Here is a 26,726-nt window from a genome sequence, read left to right as displayed (position 1 = left end):
CTCTGCTGAGTGTGTTTGGTGCCTGCCTCATCTCTCTGCTGCTGCACATGTTTCCTTTCAGTGTAACCTCTGCCCCCTGCCCCCAGGAGTTTCCCCATTCACCCCACTTGTATTTCCTGTGATGCAGGCTGCAATTAGTGTTTCCAGAGCAGAGTTAACCCAGACCCTTATCAGAGCTGCTGTGTGAGACCAAGTTCATTATAGTCTTTACCCAAACCAGAACTTTGTTGGATGCATAAATTACTTTTATTTTCATTGAAAATATTTGAGATGAGCTACATTAGAATCCTCACTGAGAAAATATACCCTGGACCTATAATCAGAGGAGAGTGGCTACCTATTAAAAAAAAAAAGAACCATAAGGTAGACTTTTGTACTGACACCTATTTTATATTTTATTATTTGCCCTGTACTGTTTCATCAACTTTCATCTCTTTTCCTGGTATTTATTAGCAGGTGGGCATAGCTTTCTCCCCCTCAGAGAATCTTCCAAAAGAGTGCAGCACACAGCCAATTCTCTTCCAGTGAGCAGAAGACCAGCTGATGCTCAGTGCTGAAAGACAGATAGCCTTGGGTCCTCACATGTAGGGGAGAAATAGTTCTGAGGTAAATAGAGTAATAATTTTTAAGATAGAATTTTTGAAGGTTGCTTTTGCACAGTGAGGTTAACAATGTCTCAGACAAGAAGGATAGAGGATACCAGGTTTTCACTCTGGCCCTCTGTCAGTCCCTTGCCTTCTGTCAATGTACTGTGGCCTCCCAAGTCTGTCTGACATCCTTGTAAATTGATTCTTCCTTCCTGGTCTGTTCGAGATCCCTCCCCAGTCAGGAGGCACTGGTGATGTGGCTGCACCTTTCTCTGCCTCTGTGCAGCCAGGTGAGGAACAAAAAGCGCAGGGTGTCTGTCCATCCCTGCCCAGCCAACGAGTCTCTTGGGCCAAACAACATGCCCTTTTGTCCTCTTATATTTCATCTCTCTCCTCTCCCAGGTACAGAGGACAAATGAATATAGAAGGGTCTTCCTGGCTTGCTTGATTTCTCCCTTTGAAGAGCTTTCGCCTTCAGGCTGATTCCTTTTCCCTGCATGACGGGCCATTTTCTTTTCTCCTTTTTTCTTTTTTTGTTGTTTTTTGTTTTTTGAGACAGAGTCTTACTGTGTTGCCCACTCTGGAGTGCAATGGTGCAATCTACAGGCACGCACCACCATGCTTGGCTAGTTTTTTGCATTTTTTTTTTTTTCAGAGATGGGGTTGTACCATGTTGTCCAGTCTGGTCTCTACCTCTTGGGCTCAAGTGATCCCCCTTCCCAAAGTGCTGGGATTACAGGCGGGAACCACCTACCATGCCTGGCTTAGGGTTATTTTCCTATGAGCCCTTTGCCCTCAAGTGGATGACAAAGATGTTTTTGGTAGAAAAAAGTCAACTCCTGCCCTTCTCTGAAGGCCATGCTATTGACAACTTTAATAATAAAAGCCAAAGGTTATGCTCTTTTTCTCCCCCATCCCAGCTTAAGACAAGAAGAAAAAGATTTTTTTCCCTCTTTTTTTTCTTCCTTTTAAAATTGAGGGAGAAGTTATGAGCATAACAAAACTCTCATCTAGAAAATGTTCCCGAACCTGCAATTACTGGAGTGTGGCCGCCTCATCCGGAACACCAGGACGCATTTCCACATAATGTCCCTTTTAAAGGTTATTATCTACATCATGCCATTTCTGTTCCCCTCATCCTTTCCCACTCTCATTTATTAGAGGCTAGCTAAGGTTTCTCACCCAGAAAGAACCTTCATAATAGTGAACTATACCTAAAAGCCTTTCCTAGTTAGGGGACCATTCAGGGAAGAAAATGGATAGAGTGGGAGAAGTATTTTTGAGATGATCATAGACTAATGATTTTTCAAAGTAGATCTTTAGAAGGTTATTTTTCATGGTGGTCCTAAAAACTTCCTAAGAGGATAGCAGGGCTGTGGGATGCTGGTTCTCTCCACAGACCTGTCCCTGTCTTACCTCTTGCTTGTGAGCTTTTTATTTTGAGACAGGGTCTTGCTCTGTCACCCAGGCTGGAGTGCAGTGTTGTGATCTCGGCTCACTACAACCTCTGCCTCCCGGGTTCAAGCAATTCTCCTGCCTCAGTCTCCCGAGTAGCTGGAATTACAGGTGCCTGCCACCGTGCCCAGCTAATTTTTCTAGTTTTAGTAGAGATGGGGTTTCACCATGTTGGCCAGATTGGTCTCGAGCTCCTGACTTCAGGTGATGCACCTGCCTTGGCCTCCCAAAGTGTTGGGATTATGGGCGTGAGCCGCTGTGAACTTTTTCTGCTGAGTTTCGGGAGCTCATGGAAGTTACTCTCTGAGGGCTGTCAGGGCCATCTCCATGCTTGGGATATTTGTGAGGTGCTCCCCCCATGGAGATGTCTTTATTGATGATAATTACTCATCCCAAACCGCAGCCCGCGGTCATCCTTGGATGTACAGCTTGTAGTGCTATAGTGCCCGGAGCTGGGAGGAGGTGGCGACTGCCAGGCCTGACATCTTCAGACTGACTTATCTAAGCTCGGCCAGTCCCTGCCCTGCTTCCTCTTCCACCTCCCTAAAGTTGGATGGCCAGATTTTGCAAATAAAAAAAGAGAACTCCCAGAATACATAATTTCTTTTAGCATAAGTATGCCTTGAACATTGCATAAGACATACTTATGCTAAAAATGATTTGATGTTCACCGGGAACCAGGCATCCATATTTTATCTGCCAACCCTTCCCTATGGCAAAGCGGTAGAGACCTCGGACGCTTGTCCTTTCTGGCGTATTCCTCCCTGGGGGACTTCACCTGCTTGAAAATTACCCAATTCTGATTGTTTCTTTTTAATCCTGATCAGTTTGGGCATTCCTGTTCGTCCCTGCTCAGTCGGCCTGGGGCCCTTCTCACAGCTGGCTTGATTTCTGGGCCTTCTGTTTTTCAAATACTAAACTGGTTACCTCTGAAGAACTGGGAAGCTTGTTCCCATCTACCAAGTGTCCTGACCTCCCAGTTTCCCCTGGAATCAGTTCATCTCGACTTCTCTCTCTCTTCCTCTCTATTTCTCATGTGGTCTCTGCCCGCCCCTCTGTGTGGGGCTGCCTGGCTTAGGTAAGGCCTGGCCTTTTCAAGACCTGGGGCATTTTAGCCAAACACCCTGACCAGAGGAGAGGAGCAGCCAGTCGCCTAGATTGTCCAACCTTGACTTGGCCACAAAGGAAAGGCCACATTTGCTTTCTTTGTTTTCAAAGCTAATACATGGAAGAAAAAGGGTTAACTTTCTTTTCTCTTTGAAATTCGTGAGGGAGACAGCATCAAAACTGCACCCTTCTGACTTGGAAAATACACCCAGAAGCGATAATGAGTACCGAGATGAGATCTTATATACAGGGTACATTTCTACGCTAAAACCTATTTTAAATTTTCTTATCCACCTCATGCTATTTCATCTCCTCTCGTCCTCTCCCCCTTGTATTTATTAGAGCCTGGGTATGGATTTCTTTCCCTGAGATAACCTTCATAATCATGAAGTATACTTGGCAGTCACACACAGCAGACGTGGGGCCAGAAGAGGTTCAGCAAGGAAAATGGTAGCTTTGTTTTCCTCTCTGTGAGAGAAATATTGGAATATTGGAGGTAAAATGGACGAATAAATTTCCCCGAATAGAAGCTTTGAAGGTTGCTTTTGCATAGAGAAGTTGAAGCTCCATAAAGTGATAGAAAGCATGTGGATATGACAATTATTTTTCTTTTACTCCCCCCACATAGCATCCTTGGGATGCAGGCCCACTTCCCATTTTCTTCCCCTTTCTCCACATTGACTTTTTTTTTTAAATAAATTTTTATGATGGCCTGAGTGAGAAAACCAAACAGAACCCACTCCCAGCGCTTCCAGCCCTCAGGTTTTGTTGGATGTTCACGCAATTTTCTCATTATTTTTCTGTCAGTGTTCATAGAAACAGTGTAAACTACTTTATTTCAAAACCATTATGTTAGTTTACTCCGTGATCATTTAAGCTGTGTATTATTTTTGTGATTTGAATTTAGTCATAACATAGTTTAAAATATGAGCCAACAAGATGTCTCGAATACATTTTTGATGACAACTGCTTAAGGTTCAAGTTTCCCTCCTTCTTTCATCTCTTTTTATTTGACTTTGACTTTTATTTTACATCCTTGATTTAGTTATTTCTTTCGTAAGTTTTTTTTTTTTTTTTTTGAGATGGAGTCTCGCTCTGTCGCCCAGACTGGAGTGTAGTGGCATGACCTTGGCTCAAGCAACCTCTTCCTTCTGGGTTCAAGCAATTATCCTGCCTCAGCCTCCCGAGTAGCTGGGATTACGGGCATGCACCACCACACCTGGCTAGTTTTTGTATTTTTAGTAGAGACAGCGTTTCATCATGTTGACCGGGCTGGTCTTGAACTCCTGACCTCAGGTGATCAGCCCGCCTTGGCCTCCCAGAGTGCTGGGATTATAGGGGTGAGCCACTGCGCCCGGCCATCTGTAAGCATTTTAAGCAGACTTTGTGACTTCTATTGAGAGAAGATTCTGGGGCAGCACAGTCTTACTTCTCCAGTTTTGTCTCACTCAAGAAAATACCCAGGTAGACACCCTGTGCTATGGTGAACCCGTTCCTCCAGCCCTCACCCCGGCCCAAGACCACCCCCAGGGGAGGATTCAGGGAAGTGCAAGCTGGAAGACTCTAAAGATTACCTTCTCTCCCCTTGGGGAAGGTTTGCGTATTTTTCATTCTGTTCTTCTCACCGCCCCCGCCCCGCGCCCCGCGCCCCCCTCCCCCCAGCCCCCCAGCTGCTGTCTATCTTCTGTGCGGAATTGTGTGCCTGCCACAAGATTCCCTTCCTGCGGCATCCTCTACCCCTTCTCCAGATGGAATTTTCTGGATGCCTGACATTGTTTACACTCTTCTCCGGACGAGAGTTAATGACTACCTCCATTTTCTGTCAGATCATGGATGTCCTTTCCTATATTGCTTTAGAATTGCCAAAGAGACTCCTTTTGTGAGTGGTAGAGTAGAATTCTTCAGGAAAGACGTAAAGGCTTTTTCTATGCCTCAAAAATTGGACTTTCTGGGCAGTTCTAGCAATACATCAATTGCGACTCTTTTAAAAACATCTAGAAATGAGATTTACGGATTGATTAGATTGGTTTGAAAATTATTTTTAGGGGTTCACGCCTGTAATCCCAGCACTTTGGGAGGCTGAGGCGGGCGGATCACGAGGTCAGGAGATGGAGACCATCTTGGGTAACACGGTGAAACCCTGTCTCTACTAAAAATACAAAAAATTAGCCCAGCTTTGTGGTGGGTGCCTGTAATCCCAGCTACTCCGGAGGATGAGGCAGTGAACCGAGATTGCGCCACTGCACTCCAGCCTGGGTGACAGAGCCAGACTCACTCTCAAAAAAAAAAAAAAAAAAAAAAAAAAAAATATATATATATATATATATATATATATATATATATTTCTAGGGAAGTACTCTTCCTTTTTTATTTCCTCTCTTTCCTAAATGTTGCTTTTGTCGTCCTACCTGTATTTTCAGGTAAGCTTTTGGGTTTGTGCGTGACTGAGCTTGTAAATTTTTAATGCATTTTAACCAGACTGATGAAATTTACAGGAAGACAGAGATGCTACTGTGCGTCTAGGAGATAGTTTCTGAGGTAAAAAAGAAAAAAAGTCCTATAATTTAAGTTTTATTTTTAAAATAATTTCTACAACTGGTGTGAGGACAAATGAGCGACTTCTCAGAATTCTGTAAGAATGTGGCCCCTCTCTTCCTATTATTCCTCCATTCCTCTTTGTTACCCCACGTCTCAGCTTCCGAGTTATACGCAACTTTGAGGCTCAAGTCTCCATGATCTGTTCATAGCAGGGCAGATCTAACTCTTGATATTTTATTCCTTGCTTTGGTCTAAAAGAATTCATAACCGGCCCACTTTATTTATTTATTTTTTTTTATCAGAACCCATAGAAACTATCAAGAGGCTTTTGCTGGAAAAAAAAAAAAAAACACGCCACTTGAGCTGCATTGCTAAGGATTGCAGTTCCCGGGGTACTCTTTTCTTTTGAGGTGGAAATCTTGAGAAAAGAAGCCAAGCTGAAAGTATTTCAGTGACCCCCACAGTCCACCCAGTTGAGTTTGTTTTATTATTAAGAAAACGACACTTGTGAAATAAGCCAGAAAGCATAGATTCTTGAGTACATTTCTGCGTGTGAAAGTTTTTAAAGAGTATTTTGGGCGATATTTATTTCTTTCCTCTTTATCTCAGTCCTCTTGTCTTAAACAGTATTTAAGAAATGCTGTTGAATTTGGTACCTGAACAGGATTTTATATTACTGAAATATTCAAATTGACTGTTCCACTAGTATTGTTTAGAAGAAATAACTGGGTGAAAGGAAGTTTTCTGCTTTCCAAATGCTTCACTTTCCTCTACGACACAAAAAATAAGAGAACTGAAAGAGAAGCAAGAAAAGTACAATCGCCTAAGTACTCCACGAGATAGAATATCTAAAAGCGTTATGAAAACAGAACAGTATTCCCCCATCATCTTTTGCTGGTTTTCTCGTCGAATTAGGTTTTACTCGTCTGAAGTCTTGGTTTGAGCGAAGCCCTGAATACTCCTTCAATATTTGTCGCTTCACAAAGGCTAGACTTAGAGAGTTTTGTTTCCTAAGGTGATTAGAAAACCAAAATTGATGATGCCAACTCTAATATTTTCTTTCTTGTTTCTGTTTCTAGTTTGACAAGAGCCCATTTTTTTCCCCCTCTCAGGATTAATGAAGGAGAGAAGGGGAGATCTTTCTTCCCAGCTATTATCATTGAAATGGATCAATTTCTCCTTTTTAAGGATGCAAATCTTGAGGAAAAATCTCCAATACCTTAATTATATTTCAAGAAATGGGCTGTTGTTTATGAACTCATCCAGTGTTGAGAAACATTGAAAATAATCATTCAAACAGTAGATACTCTTGATTTCAATTTTGGCATTATATATTTCAAGAGGTATTTTCACTAATCATATTTTGTTTCTCCTCGTCTTATATATCCTTTTGCTCTCTAAATTTTCGATACACACTTGTGGTCTGGGCACAAATTTTAACTTAAGGATTGATTTTAAATATGACTTTCCACTAAATATTGTTTAGAAAAATTAAAAAAAAATCTCTAAATGGGAAATCTTAAATTGATTGCCTTTTATCAAAGAAATAAGAGAAATAGGTACCACTAAGAAAAATAATTTCTGAAAGAAAATGCATGATTACTTTAGAAGAGACAGACTTTCAAAAAATTGCACTAGGAAAGAGAAATACCCTGGCATGGGTTGCTCGATTTTGATAAATGTATTTTTCTGCTCTTTCGATGGGTCCTTCAGCCACGTCTCTCTGAGGAACCAGGGCTGAGGCTTCATCACCAAGTCAGCCCTCGTTAGATAGTTTTGTGAAGTGGCGATTCCTCAGACTGGTCACTTCTGACTCTCAAAGCAGACGAAGCGCCCTTGTGGTGTGGAGATGGGATGATTCATAACCCATCTCCTCTGTGGCATTTACCACAATACCAATCATTGTGTAGTTGTGTCCTGTTTTTTTTTTTTTTTTTTTTTTTTTTTTTTAATCTTCAGCTACGTGTATACTACAACAAGTACATAGAATTAGAGCTTCTTAATTATTAGCAATAAACCTGTATTTAACTCCAGGGCAAGGCAGGGCAGGGGATGAGGGAGACCTCTATTCTTTCTCCTTGTCTTTCTTACTTTCCCTCTCACTGGAATCTCTTCTTCTGAATTCAGCACATAACTAAGGTTTTAAGTGACTAAAATATTTTAACTGGATTTTTTTCCCCCACTAACATAGTTTAGGAAAATTCCTCTGGGGCTGAAGTTATCAACGCAGCTGCCTTTCATTGAAAAAATAGAAAAGCAAAGAAAACTTCTCAGACAGATACTTTTCGAGGTAAAAGGTTTACCTAATCATGTTGAAGAGGTCGAATAGCTAAGTATTATGTGAGGATGGTGATGTAATTCTCTGAAATCAAGTAGATGAGAGTTATTTCTTCTTTTTACCCTTTGCACTTGTGTTACTCTGCCATGAGGTGATGGAGGGAGGTGGGAGGAAGTGCTCTTGGTGTTTCTTGTGCCCGATCTCTCTGTCACAAATCACCTCAAAATGTTTTCCCAAGGAGAAACAAAATGGCAGCCTGAACTCTAGGACTCCCTCATCCACTCTCTCCCTTCTTGTTTCTCTGACTAGAAGTAATGGTTCTCTACCATTATTTTTCCTGTCAGAATTAATAGGGAGATATTCTTTTCCTAAAGCCATTAGTTAAGTAATATTGCTTACAGAATTGCTGAAACAGGATAACATCTCCTTCCCCAGGGTGTAAATCTTAAGAAATGATGAGGCAATTGCTTAAACACATCAATTATGTTCCAAAGCCCGAACTTTTCTCTCCACAATTTTCATTTAGAGTTAAGAAAGTTTGAAATTAATGATCCATAAGGTAGATTCTCCTGATTCAATTTTGGCACTGAAGAATGCAAATAATATTAGCAATTTGTTCCCTTCATTTAGTTTTCCTTCTTCATCACAATTTATCCTTCCTTTATTTTAGAGCATTCTCTTCTTGTCTGGGCACAATTAAAGTTTTGACTTATCAAAAGATTTTAAGCATACTTTCCCCACTAAAAATGAAGTTTTTTTGAAGAAAATGGTAAGTGAAGTGTTCTTCAACTGATTGCCTTTCATCAAAGAAAGAGAAGACAAATGAGAACCATAGAGAAAAGTGGTTTCTGGGGGAAAAAAAAGAGACAGATTTTAAATTATTACTTAGAGAGGCAAAGCTTCAAAAAAAAAATAGGATAGTACAGAAATACTCTAGATTTGGCTAGAGATGGAAAAAATATATTTTTCTCTTCCTTTCATGAATCTCTCAGTTTTTCTGTGCCTGAAAAACTAAATTTTAGTTACTGATGTGTGAGGATTTATCTCTGTCTTTCAGGAACCTGTTCTGATCTTCTGGTAAGAGGACTGACTTGACTTTTAGTTTTGCCTGAGCATATTCAGGTATAATATACTTTGGGGGTTTTCTCATTATTTTGAGTCTGAATTTTTGAACCAATATGATTTTGTGTCTCTTATTTTTCTTTCCAACTGATAACACAAAATCACGTTTGTTGCAAAAAAGAAAGCAGCATTGACTTATCCAAGGAAAGCCTGACAACTTCCAGCCTCACTGCCCCTGAGGCCACGAAAGTTAGGTTGACACACATCCTTCTACATCTTTCTCCACTCACATACGAATACAGACAGACACATTTTTTTGTTGTTGTTTTTTATACAAAGGCTTATATCAGATGTAGTAATCGGCAGTTCTTTTCTTCTTAATATGTTTTGTACATAACTCCAGGCCGATATGTATATGGATTATTTTAATAGTGGCATCCAGTCCCCTAGTTTGGATGTACTACTGTTTATCTATTCAACCCTTACTTTATTGATGGATGTTTATGTTGATACCTATTGTTTTTCCTACCACAGCTATTGCTGCAGTACACATGCTTGCCTAATTTCCTAAAGAGCGATTGCTGGATCAATGGTTTTATACTTATTTGTATCACCTTATAAGATACCACCAAATTACTTTTCAAAAACAGCTTTACTCTCCCATCAATATTTTTAACAGTATTTTTAAAAAGAAACTTTGCTTCAGCAAGACAGCAAACAAAACCAGGGTGAAGCTTTGCTATCAGAGTGCGCGGCGCATGTGAGTTTCTTAAATAACAAGAGGTCACCACCAACCGGCCTCTCATTAGCAAATTCAGGCCACAGGTGTGTTGGGTAGCACAGTGCTACTGTTGTTTTGAAAACTAATTAATTATGAATGTTTGAAAGCATGTGAAATACAGATTTCGACTTTTCTCCTGAAAAACGAACAGATCTGGTGAGCTGGACCCTCCAACCTTCATTGTCTCAGTTGGCTGGAGCTGGGGGTCAGCCGCCCCTGGGGCCTGCGCTTGCTGTTTGGCCATCCCCAGGCAGGCGCCTGAATTAGTGATTTGTCTGGCTCCTGTAGCATTTGAGTTTGTGATCTTTGGTTTAAACTAGGGTTTCTCAACCTGGGCACTGCTGACATTTGGCGACACACCATTCTTTGTTGCAGTGTGGGATGTGTAGCAGGGTCACTAGTCTCTACCCACAACATGCCAGGAGCATCCCCTCCACTCCAAGTCAGGACCACCCAAAATGTCTCTAGACATCACCATTGCTTTGGAACCACTGGTTTTTAACAAACTCACAAAACGCATTTTCCTCAGTCAATTTTGAGATAAACTTTTCAAAGACTGTTCCTGGGCAGTTTTCATTATTCCACTTGATGAAGGAACACTGTTGAATTCTGTACACGACCAAGCTTTATAGTCACCAAAATGTTTCAAACCAGCCCCATTCACTGAGTTTGGAGAAAGTATTTGAGAGGAAAAAGTGATCAAAACACGTTCCTTTCATCTCAGGAACAGAAATGGAGAGACGACGGCGATTACAGGTGGTTTCTGAAGTAAAAGCTTTACCTAATTACACACACATAAAAGATACAATTTCTAAATACTGTATGAAGAGGGTTGAATACATCTCTGGCACAAAGGTAGACATTGGCTTTGTACACTTTGGTTTTCTTCAGTGGTTTCTTTTGTTCGTTCATCACAGGTCTGGGCAAGCTCACCTCTCCCTCCACAGTCTCTCTCCTTGGGCTCACATAATCCTCCTCTGAAGGGATTTCTGAGGTATTTGGAGCCAGCAGGAGGCCGGGGATGGGTCAGGGGGGTCTCTCCAGAGCCCTCTTCTCTCTCTGTGCCTTCACTCTCCTTCTCTGACAGGACTTCCGACATCTTTTCTCATTAGAATTAATGAAGAAGTATTAATTCTTTCCCCAAAGCTATTAAGTCATAGTGCTCTGAAATTGCTAAAACAGAATAATTCCTCCTTCATTCTAGGGCGTAAATCTTGAGGAAAGATGAGAAGCTGTTTCAGGTATATCGATTATGTCCCAGGGAAGAGACCTGCAAGACAATTTTCATTTAGCAACAAGAAACTTAAAAGAATGATACACAGAGTAGATCAGCCAGTTTCTGTTTTGGCGTTCAATCTTGCAAATGGCATTTGCTTTTTTATCATCTTTTTTCCTTCTCCAATTTCATAATCCTATTTTCACTCTGTATTTTAAGGGCACACTCTTGATGTCTGGACATGACAGAATTTTTAACTCAAAGCAAAATTTTAAACACTACTTTGCACTGAATTCAGGATTTCTGCAAGGGGAGGGTGGTTATCTCGATCGCCTTTCATCAAAGAAATAGAAAAGAGATGGGAATTACTAAGAAAAGTGGTTGCTGAAATAAAAGATTTGTTTATGATTACTTAGAGGCAAACTTTCAAAAGATTGCATTAGGATAGTGCAGAAATACCCGAGGCTGTACTTGATAAATCCATCTTTCTGGTCCTCTCCCACAACCCTCGCTGCCTGTGCAGCTGAAGTCGGGGCTGCTTCTCACTGCTTACCGCCCACTAACTTCTGATTATTTTTTGATTGGCATTGACATCCGACGTCTCCCGTTCTCTCTGCCTGAGAGGAATAAAACCTCTTTCTTCCATCATTTTTAGCCATTTTTTTTTTCCTAAAGAGGCTTCATAAACAAAAAATGTAATAGGATTGCAGAAACAAACGAATTTACTGTTAAACTTTAGCATAACGTCAGGTATGCGACAGAGACTTAAAGAAAATTGGTTGAATAATTACATGAATAGATGATTCAGACTTAGAAAGCCGTCCAGAACAGGGGCGATGTCAGATGATTGACTGTGCGCATGGTTTTACTCTTTTCCATAGATAGATGTTGGGTTGGGGTCCTATATCATGGCCACCTAGTACCTTCATGCTTTTTCTTTCATGCTGTTTACCACATTTGCTTGGTGAATTTTTTATATAATTATTTGCTTACTGAATTTCTCCCCCAGTGAACTAGAATTATCATGTGGGTGTGTCTGCCTCATTTTCCAGGGAACAAATGCCCTGTGTTTAGCATAGTCCTTGGCACAGTTGTTGGCTGTGCTCGGTGCCCAGTAAATATTTAGGCTCAATAACGTAGGCTCGAAAACAGGCTTAAAAATATTTGAATAATTAACTATCCACAAAGTGATTACTTTTAGAGATCTGCCCAGCTTTCTTTAAGTAATTGCTAGTACATTGTGGATCTTTTAATTCCAGGGATGCTTCTAAACAATTTAATCACAGATCAATTAATAGTCTAGGAAATTACTCCTATGTTCTTGTTCATATTTGCAGTTTGCTTAGAAGGTTGATTTTGTAGACTCATTTTTAGCCCTTTTTAAAAATAATAATTCAGTCTTTGGAATCCAAATTCATGGAGTTTTGGTGTATTGGGACAAACCAAAAGACATATATCAAATTACTTACATTTTTAGTTAATGATATTTGAGCAGTGTATTTATAGCATTTTAGTATGGCTTAGACATTAGGCAGCTGGAAGAAGGTTTGGCATTAAAGATGTCTACAGTCATGTTCTAAGTTTCATCATGTTGTTTATTTATTTCATTTTCTTTCTAAGTATTTTACAGTTTCCTATAGCCTTTTCAAGATGGCCACATTTAAAATTGCTGTAACACTTTAAGCGGCCTCTTCCTCTAAATGCAGTCTGGCGATTATTTCTGAGGGAAATTATTAAAAACACAGCCTTTAATCAGGGAAGGAAGAGCACGGCACAGAGAGCTGTGATGAGAGATGGTCTCTCTAATAAAAGTCACATAATTGTGTAAGAGCGATTGAATTTCTGAAGATTGCATTAAGACAGTGGAGTTTGTAATTTCTGAAGATGTAGGAAGTGATTCATATAGTATGATGCTGAAGCCTAAACGGAATCACATTCTGTGATTTAAAATTTGGCCAGGGAACTACTTACTTTTTGAAAAGGGCCATTCATTTAAAAGCAAGTTAGTGTCCTTCCTCAATAATCCAAATCAGTTTAACACACTTCAGTGACATTATTTGGGCATTTTTCACAATTATTAAAGATAACTCACTCTTCTCTGTAGACTGTAGGGTCAAAAACAAATCAGATCAGTGGATTTTCTTCCTTTGCTTTCATAGATGAGTCAGAAGTTATTGGTCAAATGTGTACATGACCTTTCTGCTTAAGCTTAAAAACCAAAACAACCTGTTGGGAAGACATTTGGCCAATCTGATTATTTTCTCTACACTGATTGGTTTTACTTCTTCATTGAATTGAATGCATTGCCTGGTTGTTTTGTCACTGTGGGGACAGAGCTTAATTCACTTAGAGTGAGCGCTTGTGCTTGGTGAACGATGAGGCTAAGGAAATGCATATCATCACCATTAATTTTTGGTAATTTTTCATGGGTGAGAATGAAAACGTACCTTGAATCCACCTCTTTTTTCCCTTTTTACTTCTGGTGCTCTAGTCAAGCCATCTCATCTGGCCCCTAGATTATCCTAGTAAGCTTGTACCTGTTTTTCCCACCTCTATTCACCTCTCTCCCAAGTTTGGCTTCAAAATTTAAACTTCTTACCACAGTCACTTGTACTCTGCAAGATCTGAGTCCCTGTTGACTTCCCCCACATCATCTTGCCCCTGCCTCTTCATTCATGACTTTCCTTCCACATTGGCCCCCCATGAGTCCCTTGCTCCCCCAAGCTGCTTTCCCCTTTAAGGTCTCTGTATTGTTCCTTCTTTTGTCTAGAACATCCTTCGTGGACTTGTTCTTTCTCACTCGGAAGGTCTCATTTCTGATGTCGCCTTTCTGAGAAGTCTTCCTTGACTATATAAAAGTCGTCCCCAGTTACTCTTTGGAATAAGCCCCCTCATTACTCTCTTTACTACCCCCTGCTTATCGTGACTCTGTAGTATGCTTTCCTCCATTTCTCATTAGTCTCTGGAATAGCCTCCTGTTAATCGTTACTGCCTGTAATACTCCCATTTTCACTCTCGGTAATACCCCCCTCCTCGATGTGTTTCCTTTGTGACCCCATCACAATATGTGTCTGCTTCCTTGTCTTTGCTTCTCTTTCCCCATTACAGTAGAAGCTCTTGAGGGTCAGCGCCATCTTTGTTTTGTTCTTCTCAGACTCTTCGAGGTGGAGCATGGTGCCTGGGTCATTGAAGGGGCCCAGGATGTGGTTGTTGAACAGGTGAATGGAATAACAAAAGCCTCATTGTGTGCCATTAGACTACCAGAGTACACGGGAGGGTCAAGAAAGATTGTGTGGAAGAAAAAAGCATTGCTTTCTTTCCCAAACTGTGCACTTCTCTACGGATTTTCAAAGTTGATTTGCTCAAGATTAGCACACTTGGTAATCTAGTAACTTACCCCTTTAGATATAAGAAGTGGAACTGTTCTTTTGGTTTAAGATGGAGGATGGAACACATTTATTTACCTCTACTTTTCTCTAACAACTCACAAGAGGTTAGTAATTAAAGTGTTTGTAATGTATAAGCTCACAAGGAGAAACGACTTGGAGAAGAAATGATGCCACTAGTTTGAAAGCTGGAGTGCAGAGTCTGAATGGGAACTGATGTAGCTGACCCCAAGGAATGGAATCCTGATTTAACAGTGGGAAGACTCCCCACAACTCAGACATTCATGGTACCAGGTGAGGCTGAAAACAAGATTGATTGAAAGACTAAGAAGCAATCAGACTTCAAATCCCACCCCGTTTCTAGCTTGGTAACTTCCTTCACCCTTGTGGAAGTCTAGGGGCTTAGTCTCTGGACAGCATACAAAATGCTGGGGGACACTTGGCGTAATTAGTTCAGCAGGGGAGTGAGGGGACTAGATCGAAAATGGGGTTTGAGCAAATGTGAATACTGCATATGAGCCCCCAGAATCTCTTCTCTAATTTTGACTTCAGAATGCCAGCAGCCTGGCTTCTATTTTACAGTCAGGAGACCCAAGGACTCTTCCTGTAGAAGCTGACCAGCACACATGGAGACCTGCAGATAACTACTTCAGGGTTCCCACTGAAACAGAGCAACCACATAACCTAACAACAGTAGGGCCCATGGTTGACAGATTACACTTGTAAAGAACACCAAGTCAGCCTTTTCGTGCCCATTTCCTAAACATAAGCAGCTAAGATTGCTGTATTTCTCAGGAAAGCCACTAACCTAGAGAGAAATAAAAATAAACTAATGGAAACAAAGGAATATGGAAGAGGGACTATGGACTTCAACAACAACAACAAAAAACCATTATTAACATTGCTGGGGGTAAAAGAGAGGATGTTAGAGCCATGAAATAAGAACAGATGCTATAAAAAAAGAACATGGGAAAGAACTCTTAGAAATTAAAAGCATATAGCAGAAATAGAAACTCATTGGAATATAAAGTTGAGGAAATTCCCCTGAAAGTGAAACAAAAAGACCAAGAAATAGAACATCAGAGCGAAAAGATAAGAAAACTAGAAGATTTTACTAGGAGATCCAATAACCCAATAAGGGCAGTTCTAGAAAGAGAGAAAAGACAAAACAGAAGGGAAAAAAATCAGAAATAACAGGTACATTTAAGAGTTATATTGTACAACATGGTAACTATAGTTAATAACAATGTTTTGTATTCTTAAAAATTGCTAAGAGTATATTTTAAGTGTTCTTGCCAAAAAAATAAGCATATGGGCTAATACGTATGTTATTAATAATAAGCTAATTTAGTCAACCTATAATGTGTATATATTTCAAAACAATGCATTGTACATGAGAAAGAAAAAGGAAATAAAAACAGAACCACGTTTTTCTAAAACCTGAGGACATGATTCAGGTTGAAAGAATTGATTGAGTGCCCAGACAATGAATGAAGATAGACCCAGACTGTGGTAACACCAGAAATAAGGAAGAGCCTCGGGGATTCCAGAGAGTGACAAACAAAAAGATTTCATCCAAAGGATCATGAATCATAAGTCATATTGTCTCCAGACTTCTCAACAACTAGAACACAATAGAACCATGTCTGCAACCCTAAAGGGAAATGATTTCTGATTCAAAATGTCATACCCAGCCAAGCTGCCAATTACATCTAAAGACTTATACTTCATGTACCCTTTCTCATGAAACTACTAGAAGTTTTGTGTTAGGAAAGCAGGAGAGTAAACCAAGAAAAAAGAAGTTGTAGAGGTTCAGGAACCAGGAAAAAGGTGAAGAGAATCAGCACGGCAGGGATGAAGGGAGACCCTGAGGGCACAGCCATGCTGTAGAGAAACATGGTCCACTTGGAGCAAATCAGAAAGTTTCAAGGAAACGTTTCTCAGGGAATGAAATGAAACCCCAGACAATTGGAGAGGCGGTTGGAAAATGATTTTAGAAATAAGTCCATAGAAAACTCAGCGAAATTTTTAAAAAGTAAAATAATTCCAGGGAAAGCAGTTTTGGCAAGAAAGGCAACATAATCATAGTATACTACATGATTCAGTGCTGACAGGTAAAATATAATAATAGATTATATATATATATATATATATATATATGTATATGTATATACACACACACACACACAATAAACACGGAATATTCGTCTAAATGAAAACAGGCCATCAGTGTTAGAGAACTGTTGAGAAGATAGAGAGGCGGAATGTGTGCTTGTGTGTGGGGTCATGAAGGTTGAAGAGTGGGGGAGCTGGAAGAAGAGGGAAACCCTCCTCTCTCCCCATGAGAAGTCACAGCTACTACTTCCACCAGATATAGTCCTATAACAATGTTATTAGACATGAAGGAGATAAAAGTCAAAAGACTCCCAAATGGGAAAAGATGGATGGGTTGGCAGGGGTTGCTGTTTTTCTTAATACATAGTTAGGCTTGACTTTTCAGACTGCACATGTGTACCTTTCATCAAAATGAAAGCAAATTTAAAAGTGGGTCTAGTGCTTCTTCTCTAGTGACACAGTCGTTTTAAGATATTTCCCTGATCTCATATCATGATGGAACCTGCCCTCTCTGAAATTTTGTGATCCTTTTGACTGGTCTGCCAGGTCATTAGTGCATGTGAAGGATGAGGGAAAGACAGGTACAAGAAATGCTGTTTTGCAGATATTGTCAGGGCCCTTCTTTCTTTCCACAATCACAACAATAACCACCACAACAAAACAACAGCATCACAAAAGCCAACCTCATCCCTTGCTGCCCAGCACTCTAGTGGGAATTAAGACATGGTTTATTTCTAAGTTCCCACTATACATCGATTGAAATGTCTATTCTGACCACTTTGTAATATGTCCAGAGAATTCAAGCTGATCTAAAATTTACCTAAACAGACATGACCAGGAATACAACTCTGATGAGAAGAAGCAACATGAAATATAGATATATTTTATGATATGTATCATTCAGGGATTTTTCTCCTTTGAGAACTGGTTTGGCCATTTCCTTTTTTCATAGAGTGGATATATTTTATTTGACCAAGCGTGAATTGGTTGGAGATAAATTGAGTTCTTGCACACACCCTGTGAGATGAGGGTTAATGAGCTCAGAGGCGATCATGAAGTCATGGACCACCTCCCAGGAAATTACTCTTTGCTAATTTTATAATTCCAGATGTACGTAAATGTGCCTCTCCCCTTTCAGGTCTGAATCTGCAAGAGGAGCCATCTCATGCCACCACAGAATCACCTCCTTGTTGTGGGAAGGAAGAGAAGAAGGAAGGTGACTGCAGACAAACCTCAGGAACCCTCTCTCTTGGCACAAGTTCAAGGACTGTCAGGGAAATGGACAAACGAACTGTGAAGGTGGGCGTGATGATTTTGAACTGCCCCTACCTATTGCTGGTCTAGATTTATAGCTCTGCTTGTTCTTGTTGCTCTTGTTCAGTGTGGCAGAACTTGCTCGGATCACCTTATGAAGATTCGCCTCACAGAAAGCCCATTAAGACAAACAAATAAGTCAAAACATTCTGTATCAAATGACTGAGCAGCTTTGGTAGTGCAAACATTGGGATGATTTCTGATGGTTTCTTTAAAAAACCCAAGTATGTTATTACTGCACACCTGAATAGAGAGATGGCTGACAGGTGCCACTGCAACATGAAGCCCCCCAGACAGATTGTGGGGCTGCGTGTTGAAAACCACTAAGATATGTATCCAGACCACACTTGGAAAAACACTCATCTGGAAAAAAACAAAAACAAACAAGCAAAAACCTTCAATACACAGTCCTATAAAATAGTACATCTGCTTCATGAGCAGTAGTGACTTAAAAAAGGAAGCTGAGAACTGGTTAGATGATTGAGCAGTTCTGTTTTTCACAAAGCCAGATAAAAGCACAGGATCTCAGCAACCTATTTTATATCAATCGGGAGCTTTATTCGAGTTAATGCACCAATTAGTTATTAATGGAAACTTATTGAGGGTGTCATATTGAAGTTCACGCTTGGTAAAGAATCATTAAGACCTCAAGACCTGTTTTCATTGAGGACCACGTTTCTGACCACATTTTTCTTTGTACCAATTAACCTTTTTTCCCCCCATTTTTTCTCTTTGCACTTTGTTGTAGGATATTTCTCCATCTGCCGGTGAGCACAGTGACTGTACTGCTCACAGCACTGCTGCCACATCAGGATTCTCTCTGCAATCTGACACCTACCTGGCAGTGGTTAATGACGCTCTTCTACCCCCTGGCAAAAGTCTTGACCTTGGGTTGCTGGAGACTCAGCTGCCGGCCTCCCAGGATCCAGTCTCAACAGATCCCAAACCATGCATTTTCTCAGATGCTCAAGGGCCTTCTTCCTTTGGGTCCAAAGGAACTTTTCCCCGCCACGACATTGCTACCTCTGTGTCTGCCATTTGTATATCTCTGCCAGCGAGAACAGATCACATAGCCCAGGAAATTCACAGTGCTGAACCACAAGACCACAGCCAGACTGCAGGGAGGACTCTGATACCAAGCTCCCCGGACAGCAAAGCCACAGGAGAGGGCAAAGCACAGACCCTCTTGCCAGGGAGACCTTCATCTGGACAAAGAATTTCAGATTCGGTTCCATTGGGGTCAACTGAAAAAACTCATCTTGAAATACCAGCTTCAAGACCAAGTTCAGCTAGTTCACACCAAAAGGAAGAGAGACATAAGACATTTTTTCCTTCCAGAGGCCAGTATGGGTGTGGGGAAATGGCCGTCCCCTGCCCCTCTTTAGGAAGTGACGGTAGGAAACGTCAGGTATCTGAATTAATCACTCGGAAGGATTCTGTGGTTCCTTCTAAGCCAGAGCAGCCCATAGAAATTCCTGAAGCCCCTTCTAAATCCCTCAAGAAGAGGAGTCTGGAAGGAATGAGAAAGCAAACTCGTGTGGAGTTCAGTGATACCAGCAGCGACGATGAAGACCGATTGGTTATAGAAATATGAAGCTTCCAGAGAAAGATGGTATCTTTGGTCAAAGACTGTTGACGCTTCACAAGTGAATGTTGTCAGACTGGCGGAAGAACTAAACTCTATCTGTGAAACACCTACAGATTAGGAAAGCCATTTTGAGTTATTTACAAGCCAACTCCAACCAACTCCTGACCCCCAACTCAGCCACAGTGTTCCCCAGCTCTCCTTGGGAGTGCTCTGCTTATGTTCACATGGTGCCAGGCAGGGCAGACATGGCAAGGAAGCAAACTCCGGAAATGGTCAACGTGCACAGTGACTGGGCCTTGACTCCCAGCCTCCTCTTCTGCACCTGTCCCCCACTGCCTCTCTGCAATCAAATGGCACTAACCAAGAAAGCCACAATCAACACGTTTTTTCACAAGTGGATCCCACACAGTCGAGGCAACTGGCTTTCTCCGTTAGTAAACTGAGGGTTTGCTTCCAAGGTAGAGAGCATACTTGGGATAATTGGAGTAGCTTGACAAAGAGACAGGGGTGTGAACTGGGCACAAAGATACTTCTGTTCATTTTGGAGACAAAATTCGGATACATTAAAAAACTGAAGCTTGTTCAGAGTATTCACGTCCTTAGTGGAGTTGTAAATACACTTCAAAATGCCTATGATCCGGTGAAATGCTGATTACTTTTAAATGTTGCACAAATGGTCAATGCTTATTTATGGTCAGATGACGCAGGTACATGCTCTTGTGCCTGGTGCCTTTGCTGTGGAGATCTCTGAGACCGTTGGTTTTTCTAGTTTTTGCAAAGGAACATTGTATTAAAAGTTAATAGAACTGTCTGTCTGTAATGAGTCATTTTTAAGAGGGAAAAATTCACTTATTTTCCTCTGATTCTTTTTGTCATATTGTGCTCTGAGCAGTTTCAATTAGAGGGTTACATTTTAGTAATCTGTACAGCTTAAACTGATGCCTGCTCATCGTGACGGGAGCCTTTTAGATTTCCTTCAGAAGCTTCAAGGATACAAAACTAATTGGAGTTTTGACGCTGTTTTACATCTCAGTAATTTTATTTTCGGGGCTTAGTGTTACTTTGCTGTCAAATTAAATCAGCCTCTGTATTGTGCACGTCAGAACTGCACAGATAAAATTCTCCAGTATTCCAAGCCAGTGCGCCCCTGTGCAGAAGAAAACAGCAGGTCTGCATCAACCAGCCCAGTGAGCAAAGCCTCAGACCCACTGCCTTCCTCTCCCCATCCTTCCATGGGAGAGGAGAAACTTAAAGAGGTTTACATTGCTGTATTTCAATAAAATTTTATACTTGCTTTTGGTATGATTTTGTACAATTTGAAATTTATAGCTGAGCTCTTTTGGTTTAACTTTGATGTAATGATGTTCATGTGACATCTTGTACTTCAAAGACACGGCAATGCAGAGCATCTCACACATACGAATACACTTTCGTCAGTCTGTGCCTGTGACTAAGTATGGTCAAATTTCAAGTATCTTCATGTGAATTTTCCAATTTTGGTGTTATTCATAGAAAACTTCAATGCCAGACCAGCTTCCCTGGTTACTTAGTATATATTTGTGACCATTTCATATGCACTCATAAATATCCAAGGATTTCAGGCCCAGCCAAGAAAAACATAAGAAGGGAGGTAAAAAGGATGTTGGACATTCACTTAGTGTACTTTTTAAACCCAACAAAAGTGATGTGGTGATTATCTCCCTTTTTGAATGATTCATGCCACTATAATGAGAGAGGCAGTGTAGGCAAATGGTCTGAGCCTTGGATGGAGATTGAAGTCCTGACTTTAGCTGGGAAATCTTGGTTAAGAGTCTCTCTGTACCTCAGTTTCCCTAAGTGAGAATAAGAGAGTTGGACAAGATGAATGTATCTCCAGGTTCCAATTTTTCTGAGAATGGTTGATAGAGAAGCTGCTCTCTCCTTAAAATGCATGGACTCAATGGCTTGAAGATATTCCCCATGGGGAACCGTTGCCACGGGGGCCTTGCATGCAAGAAGTTTGGGTGGGGACAGTGAGGAACTGAAATGCAAACACCTTCCACCAATTATTGCTGTGAAGAACCTGAACCTGAAGAAGCTCCATCTAATTTTTTCCCCAGAGTTCCAGATTTTAGGGTGCAATCATCCAACCTATACATGTGACTCATAGTTCAAAAAATTAAAAGCAAAACCAGAACTCTCCGGTAAGAATGGAGAAAACCTATCTGTAGGCTGAACTGGCTCCTTTGTCTTAGGAGGCACTGGTCAGGGGAAAAAATCTGTCTTCTAGACCCCTCCTTTCTGGGTGGCTACTGTGGCATGAACGGGATCACTGGCTGTAAATCAGTAAGTCATAGCTCCAAATAGCACCAACTTCAGGATAATGGTGGAAGCTGTGTCCTTCTAGGAGCCACCGTTGCCGGCTGTCACATCCCAACCTGGGTCAAATATGGCAGAATATTGATTTCATCTCTAACTCCCTGTATCTCTTACAAAGGTAGAACAGGTAGCCAAACCACCTTGCTTTGCTGGTCTTTGGCTAGTGGCTGGCAGTGTTTACAAGTGTACCTTACTTTATATCAACATGAATTTGTGAAAAAGCTGTATTTCAATGGATTTTTTAAAATTAAAAATGTATTTTGAATGACCCTAAGGGAGCTGGCTCTTGAAAAGCATCCTAAGGTAAAGATTTTTTTTTTTTTAATGAAGAATCTTTTTATAAAGCAATGAACAATCTCTGATTTTATAAATCTTAATTTTCCTTTGGGTTTCTTAAAGCGAAATACAATTATAAGAATACATTTTAAGGGTAACATCAACAACCTAGAACCCAGTTTGGGTTAATGAAAATAAAATGTCAGTATTATCAATTGATAACTACCGCAGTTGTATACTCTGCAAGTGTGTACTGCATGATGGTTAAGGAAAAACAAATTTATTTTAGAACAAAGCAACCAGAGTTTAAAGATCAGGGATTTCCTTCTTTCCCCAGTGCTAATTTTCCCGTGTTAATTTTATTGTATCTTTAGGTAAGGATCTTAACCAACTGATGCCTCAGTTTCTTCCACAGAGAGTAGTTACAGGGACGCTGTCATGACCTAAGGAAAGGGCACTGAATTTTTTTTTTGCCAATCTCAAAAGTGACATTTCCCCATGATGTTCAAGACTCACCAAGTTTCTCTCTCCACCTGTACCTACACCCAGCTAAATCTTGCTGTTAAAGATGTCTGGAGGGAAGAGGGTTCAATCCTCCCCTCCTTGGCAACCTACATTGTTAAGTGACTCAAAGTCATGTGATTTTTAGTGGACAACTGGAATCCTCCTTCTTGTAAAACACATTGAAAAACAGCTCATCTCTCCTGTTAGGCTTAACCCTTGAGATATGAGACAAAGCTAATAACCCCTTTGGTTCACATCTCACAGTAACCAGGAGAACCTATGGTTCATTTGCCAAGTGATTAAAAAAAAGATGGAGGAGAGTGTCTCTGAATTTTAATGAAAACACTGCCAATAGCATGGTGGTAACCTAGGGTAAGTCAGACTTTTTCTTCCTGAAATCACTCTTCTAAAGCTGAGACCGGAAGAGGAACCTTGTAGAAGCGCACTGTGACCACAGTTCTTGGCATGAAAGATAAACAATTTGCAGTCTCATGCCAAAAAGTATTTCCTTGCATTTACATTCATTACTTAGAATGATCACATTATTCATTTTTTTCCCCCAGCACAGAAATTTGCATTTTGCACAAAATTTGCCTGGTGCAGCAGATTTTTATAGTTATGGAAACTGTCATCATTATCGGAATGTGCTGCTGCTCAACTCCCCAGACATAATTTAATATGGTGAGGAGAAAATGGCCTGCCCGGCTCTATGGGTGATCATATTTCTACTATTGCAGCAAACTGGGCTTGTGTATTTTTCCTCACTTCAGTTGTTATTCCCATAGTTCATGTAGGGAGGCACTTTGGCTTTTGAAACACGACATTTCTCAATACTCAAGCACAATTTCTTGTCCTTATTTTTCAGAACCCATTAAATATAAGGGTCAGGACCTAGAAAATATTATGTGCTAGATTTATACACTGTATGATTCTTTTCATCCATGCTTTGCACTTATACATAATTTGGTCTGAAGAAGTATAGGAACAGTCGAGCACATTACTTCACCATTGGAAGAACAGGAACCAGGGAAAAACATCAGCCTCTGCTACTTGGAGCACTAGAGGATGACGGAATGTCTTTTATATGTGGTCGACTGTTCAGGATTTACTACTCAATTGCTTGTTCACAATCAGGGAATTGATTGGCTTCTGGGTTGGTTGTTGAAATTTCTTTCTTTATATGGTTAAATTATTTTGTTTTGATAAAAATAAAACTTAAAATGCAAATGTCTCATGTGATTTGTTAACATTTTAACTAAAACCATTGCAAACCATATCCTTTACGAATGGGACATCTGATTATTCCTAATCATTGACCCAATGCCTCGTCGGCCGTATTGGTATCCCATTCCACTCAACAAAGGGATTAGGTCATGTCCAATGATCTCATTTTCTTGTGATGCTTCCTTTTCACATATAGCTTGTTTGTCATTATCTGCCATATTTTGTAGTCCGTAACTGAGGAATCTAATTTTAAATTCTTAAATGTAGCGAAACTTTGAAGCCACAGGAGGGCACGATCCCACAGTGCAATAATCTAGAAACTTTTTCCCTTGGAATTGATGTTTTCTGGACATTTAGCATTACTCATTAACAGAGAAAACATCCTTAAATCAAAATCATAGCTTGTTATGAGGGTGATTTATGTACTCCTTGCAAGAATAAGTAGACTTACTTTTATAGCCCAACACAATATTATTAGTCTATTTACATATTTCTTGAAGACACTTGAAGTCAGTGGGGCACAATTCATTGGAGGGAAAAGTGGGATTGAGGATATGGAAGGAACAGATATACTAACTGATGGCTCTTAATAGCTTTTTTCCAAACTCATCAAACTGTAATCGCAATTATTATAATTAATCTGTTTGTTCCAAACTTCAGTCATTTGAGAACCATCTTAATGCTTTTTGCTATATGTATCAAGATGTCACGTATGGGTATATTTTTTACTTAATACTTTTATTTAAATTATCTCTGTGTTAAAGAAGCAATTATTGCCCTAAGCAATAATGTCTATGAAAACTTGTTGAATTTTCTAGTTAAGTATATTTTCAAATATGCATTAAAATATAGTAAAACTATTAAAAATTGTTCATGTGTCGGTTAAATATCAACTTCATATTACCAGTGGTGTACCCAGTGGACTTGGGGAAACATCGAGATAACCTAAACAGTATGTTTGCTGTTAGGTTCTCTAGTTATTCTAGCTCCTGTTAAGCAGAGCTCTGTCTCCATTTTTTCTCCAATACAATAGAACTGGTGACCACAAACAGAATTGTGGGATTATTGGATAAGGGTCTTTGATCAAACTGTATAGTTAAATAATTGACATTTCAAATCAAAGGATTTTGGTCTCAAAGGAATAATCACATAATGTTTTGTTGCATAAACATTTTTTTTGTTTGTTTTGGTGTTTTGAGTGTTGGCTGATTAGTCAGTGAGTACAGAAATGATATATAGGAATGCATAGTTAGGAATTCATGCCCAGCTACAAGCACTGCTGTAAGTTCTGCTGAAATAACTGCTTCCATACTTCTAACTGTGAGGAAAATTGATTTGGCCGTACTAAGAACCACAGAGAGCACCTTTCAAGTCTCTTTAGTGTCAGCTTGTTGATCTTTGGGCTGTGTATGCAGAGTTGCTCAGTGGCGTCTGGGACCTTTGTTTCCAGTGGTGACAGATTCAGTCTGCCTTCGCTTTCCTTCAGTTTCTGCCAGAGGCAAATTCAACAGCCTCTACCGTTGAGCATCTTGGGATTAGTCCATGGCTATTTCAGCCCAGAAATAGGTGACTTATTTTTCTGTGTAAGGTATGAGTGAATGGATATCTCATTCCTATTGGGAATGAGAGGTTTTGTACCTGCAGCACCTGGGAAAGAGTGGCCCAGTTCTGCCTGTGGCCGCAGAGATCTGGTTGCCTTCTGTGCACATATTGCGTGCAATGGGGTATAACACAGCAGGATTGAAGCCTCTTGGCTCCATCATACGTGAAAGGTCAGATATCTAGCCTTGCTTTTTCTACATGATGTGTAAACCACGAATACGAATACTCTAGTTGGACATATTTGCCTGAAGGAATCCTTTACACATACACACACACACACACAGAGAACCTCACTCACACACACACACACACACACACACACACACAGAGAGAGAGAGAGAGAGAGAGAGAGAGAACACATTGAAAACTTCCTCAAAAGTCCTCCCCTTGTTAAAATAACTGGGTGGACTAGGGCCGATGAGTTAGGAAATGAGATGACTACATATATGGCCCAAAAGGGAGCTCCTTGGAGGCAGAGCCCATGGTGTGTTTATCCTGGTTTTCATAGCTGCTGGAAGAGTGCCTGGCTCATAACAGGCATTAGTGCACTTTTACTGAGTAAACAAATGAAAATGGCTCACCGAGAGTAAACAGGGAAGAAAAAAATAGTCTAAGATAAATAATATAGCCCAACTCCTTCTTTTTTTTTTTTTTTAGATGGAGTCTCACTCTGTGGCCCAGGCTGGAGTGCAGTGGTGCAATCTCAGCTCACTGCAACCTCCACCTCCCTGGTTCAAGCAATTCTCCTGCCTCAACCTCCCGAGTAGCTGGGATTACAGGCGCACACCACCACACCGGGCTAATTTTTGTATTTTCAGTAGAGATGGGGTTTCACCATGTCCTTAAACCAAAATCATAGCTTCTTATATAGGTGATTTATGTACTCCTTGCAAGAATAAGTAGACTTACTTTTACAGTGCAACACAATATTATTAGTCTATTTACATACTTCTTGAAGACACTTGAAGTCAATGGGGCACAATTCATTGGAGGGAAAAGTGGGATTGAGGATATGGAAGGAACAGATATACTAACTGATGGCTCTTAATAGCTTTTTTCCGAACTCATCAAACTGTAATCGCAATTATTATAATTAATCTATTTGTTCCAAACTTCAGTCATTTGAGAACCATCTTAACGCTTTTTGTCATATGTATCAAGAAGCCACATGTGGGTATGTTGTTTATTTAATACTTTTATTTAAATTATCTCTGTGTTAAAGAAGCAATTATTGTCCTAAGCAATAATGTCTATGAAAACTCGTTGAATTTTCTAGTTAAGTATATTTTTGAATATGCGTGAAAATGTAAAACTATTAAAAATTGTTCATGTGCC

General features: G+C 40.3%; 1 protein-coding gene across 2 annotated transcripts in view; it reads left to right on the top strand.

Annotated features, from left to right (window-relative positions):
- Positions 1 to 24,495, top strand: part of LOC105470570 (zinc finger protein 831) — a 112,629-nt gene extending 88,134 nt beyond the window's left edge. For both annotated transcript variants that reach the window (XM_011722695.3, XM_071079098.1), the window contains 2 exons: positions 17,664 to 17,824; positions 18,588 to 24,495. In XM_011722695.3, coding sequence (XP_011720997.2) covers positions 17,664 to 17,824; positions 18,588 to 19,433 — 1,007 coding nt within the window. In that variant the 3' untranslated portion in view covers positions 19,434 to 24,495. The remainder of the gene's footprint in view (positions 1 to 17,663; positions 17,825 to 18,587) is intronic.
- Positions 24,496 to 26,726: the final 2,231 nt, after the last annotated feature.

This window comes from Macaca nemestrina, chromosome 15 (genome assembly GCF_043159975.1).
Source record: "Macaca nemestrina isolate mMacNem1 chromosome 15, mMacNem.hap1, whole genome shotgun sequence".
Lineage (NCBI taxonomy): Eukaryota > Metazoa > Chordata > Mammalia > Primates > Cercopithecidae > Macaca > Macaca nemestrina.
Note: the sequence above shows the minus strand (reverse complement) of the source record. Positions and strands in the feature narration are given on the sequence as shown.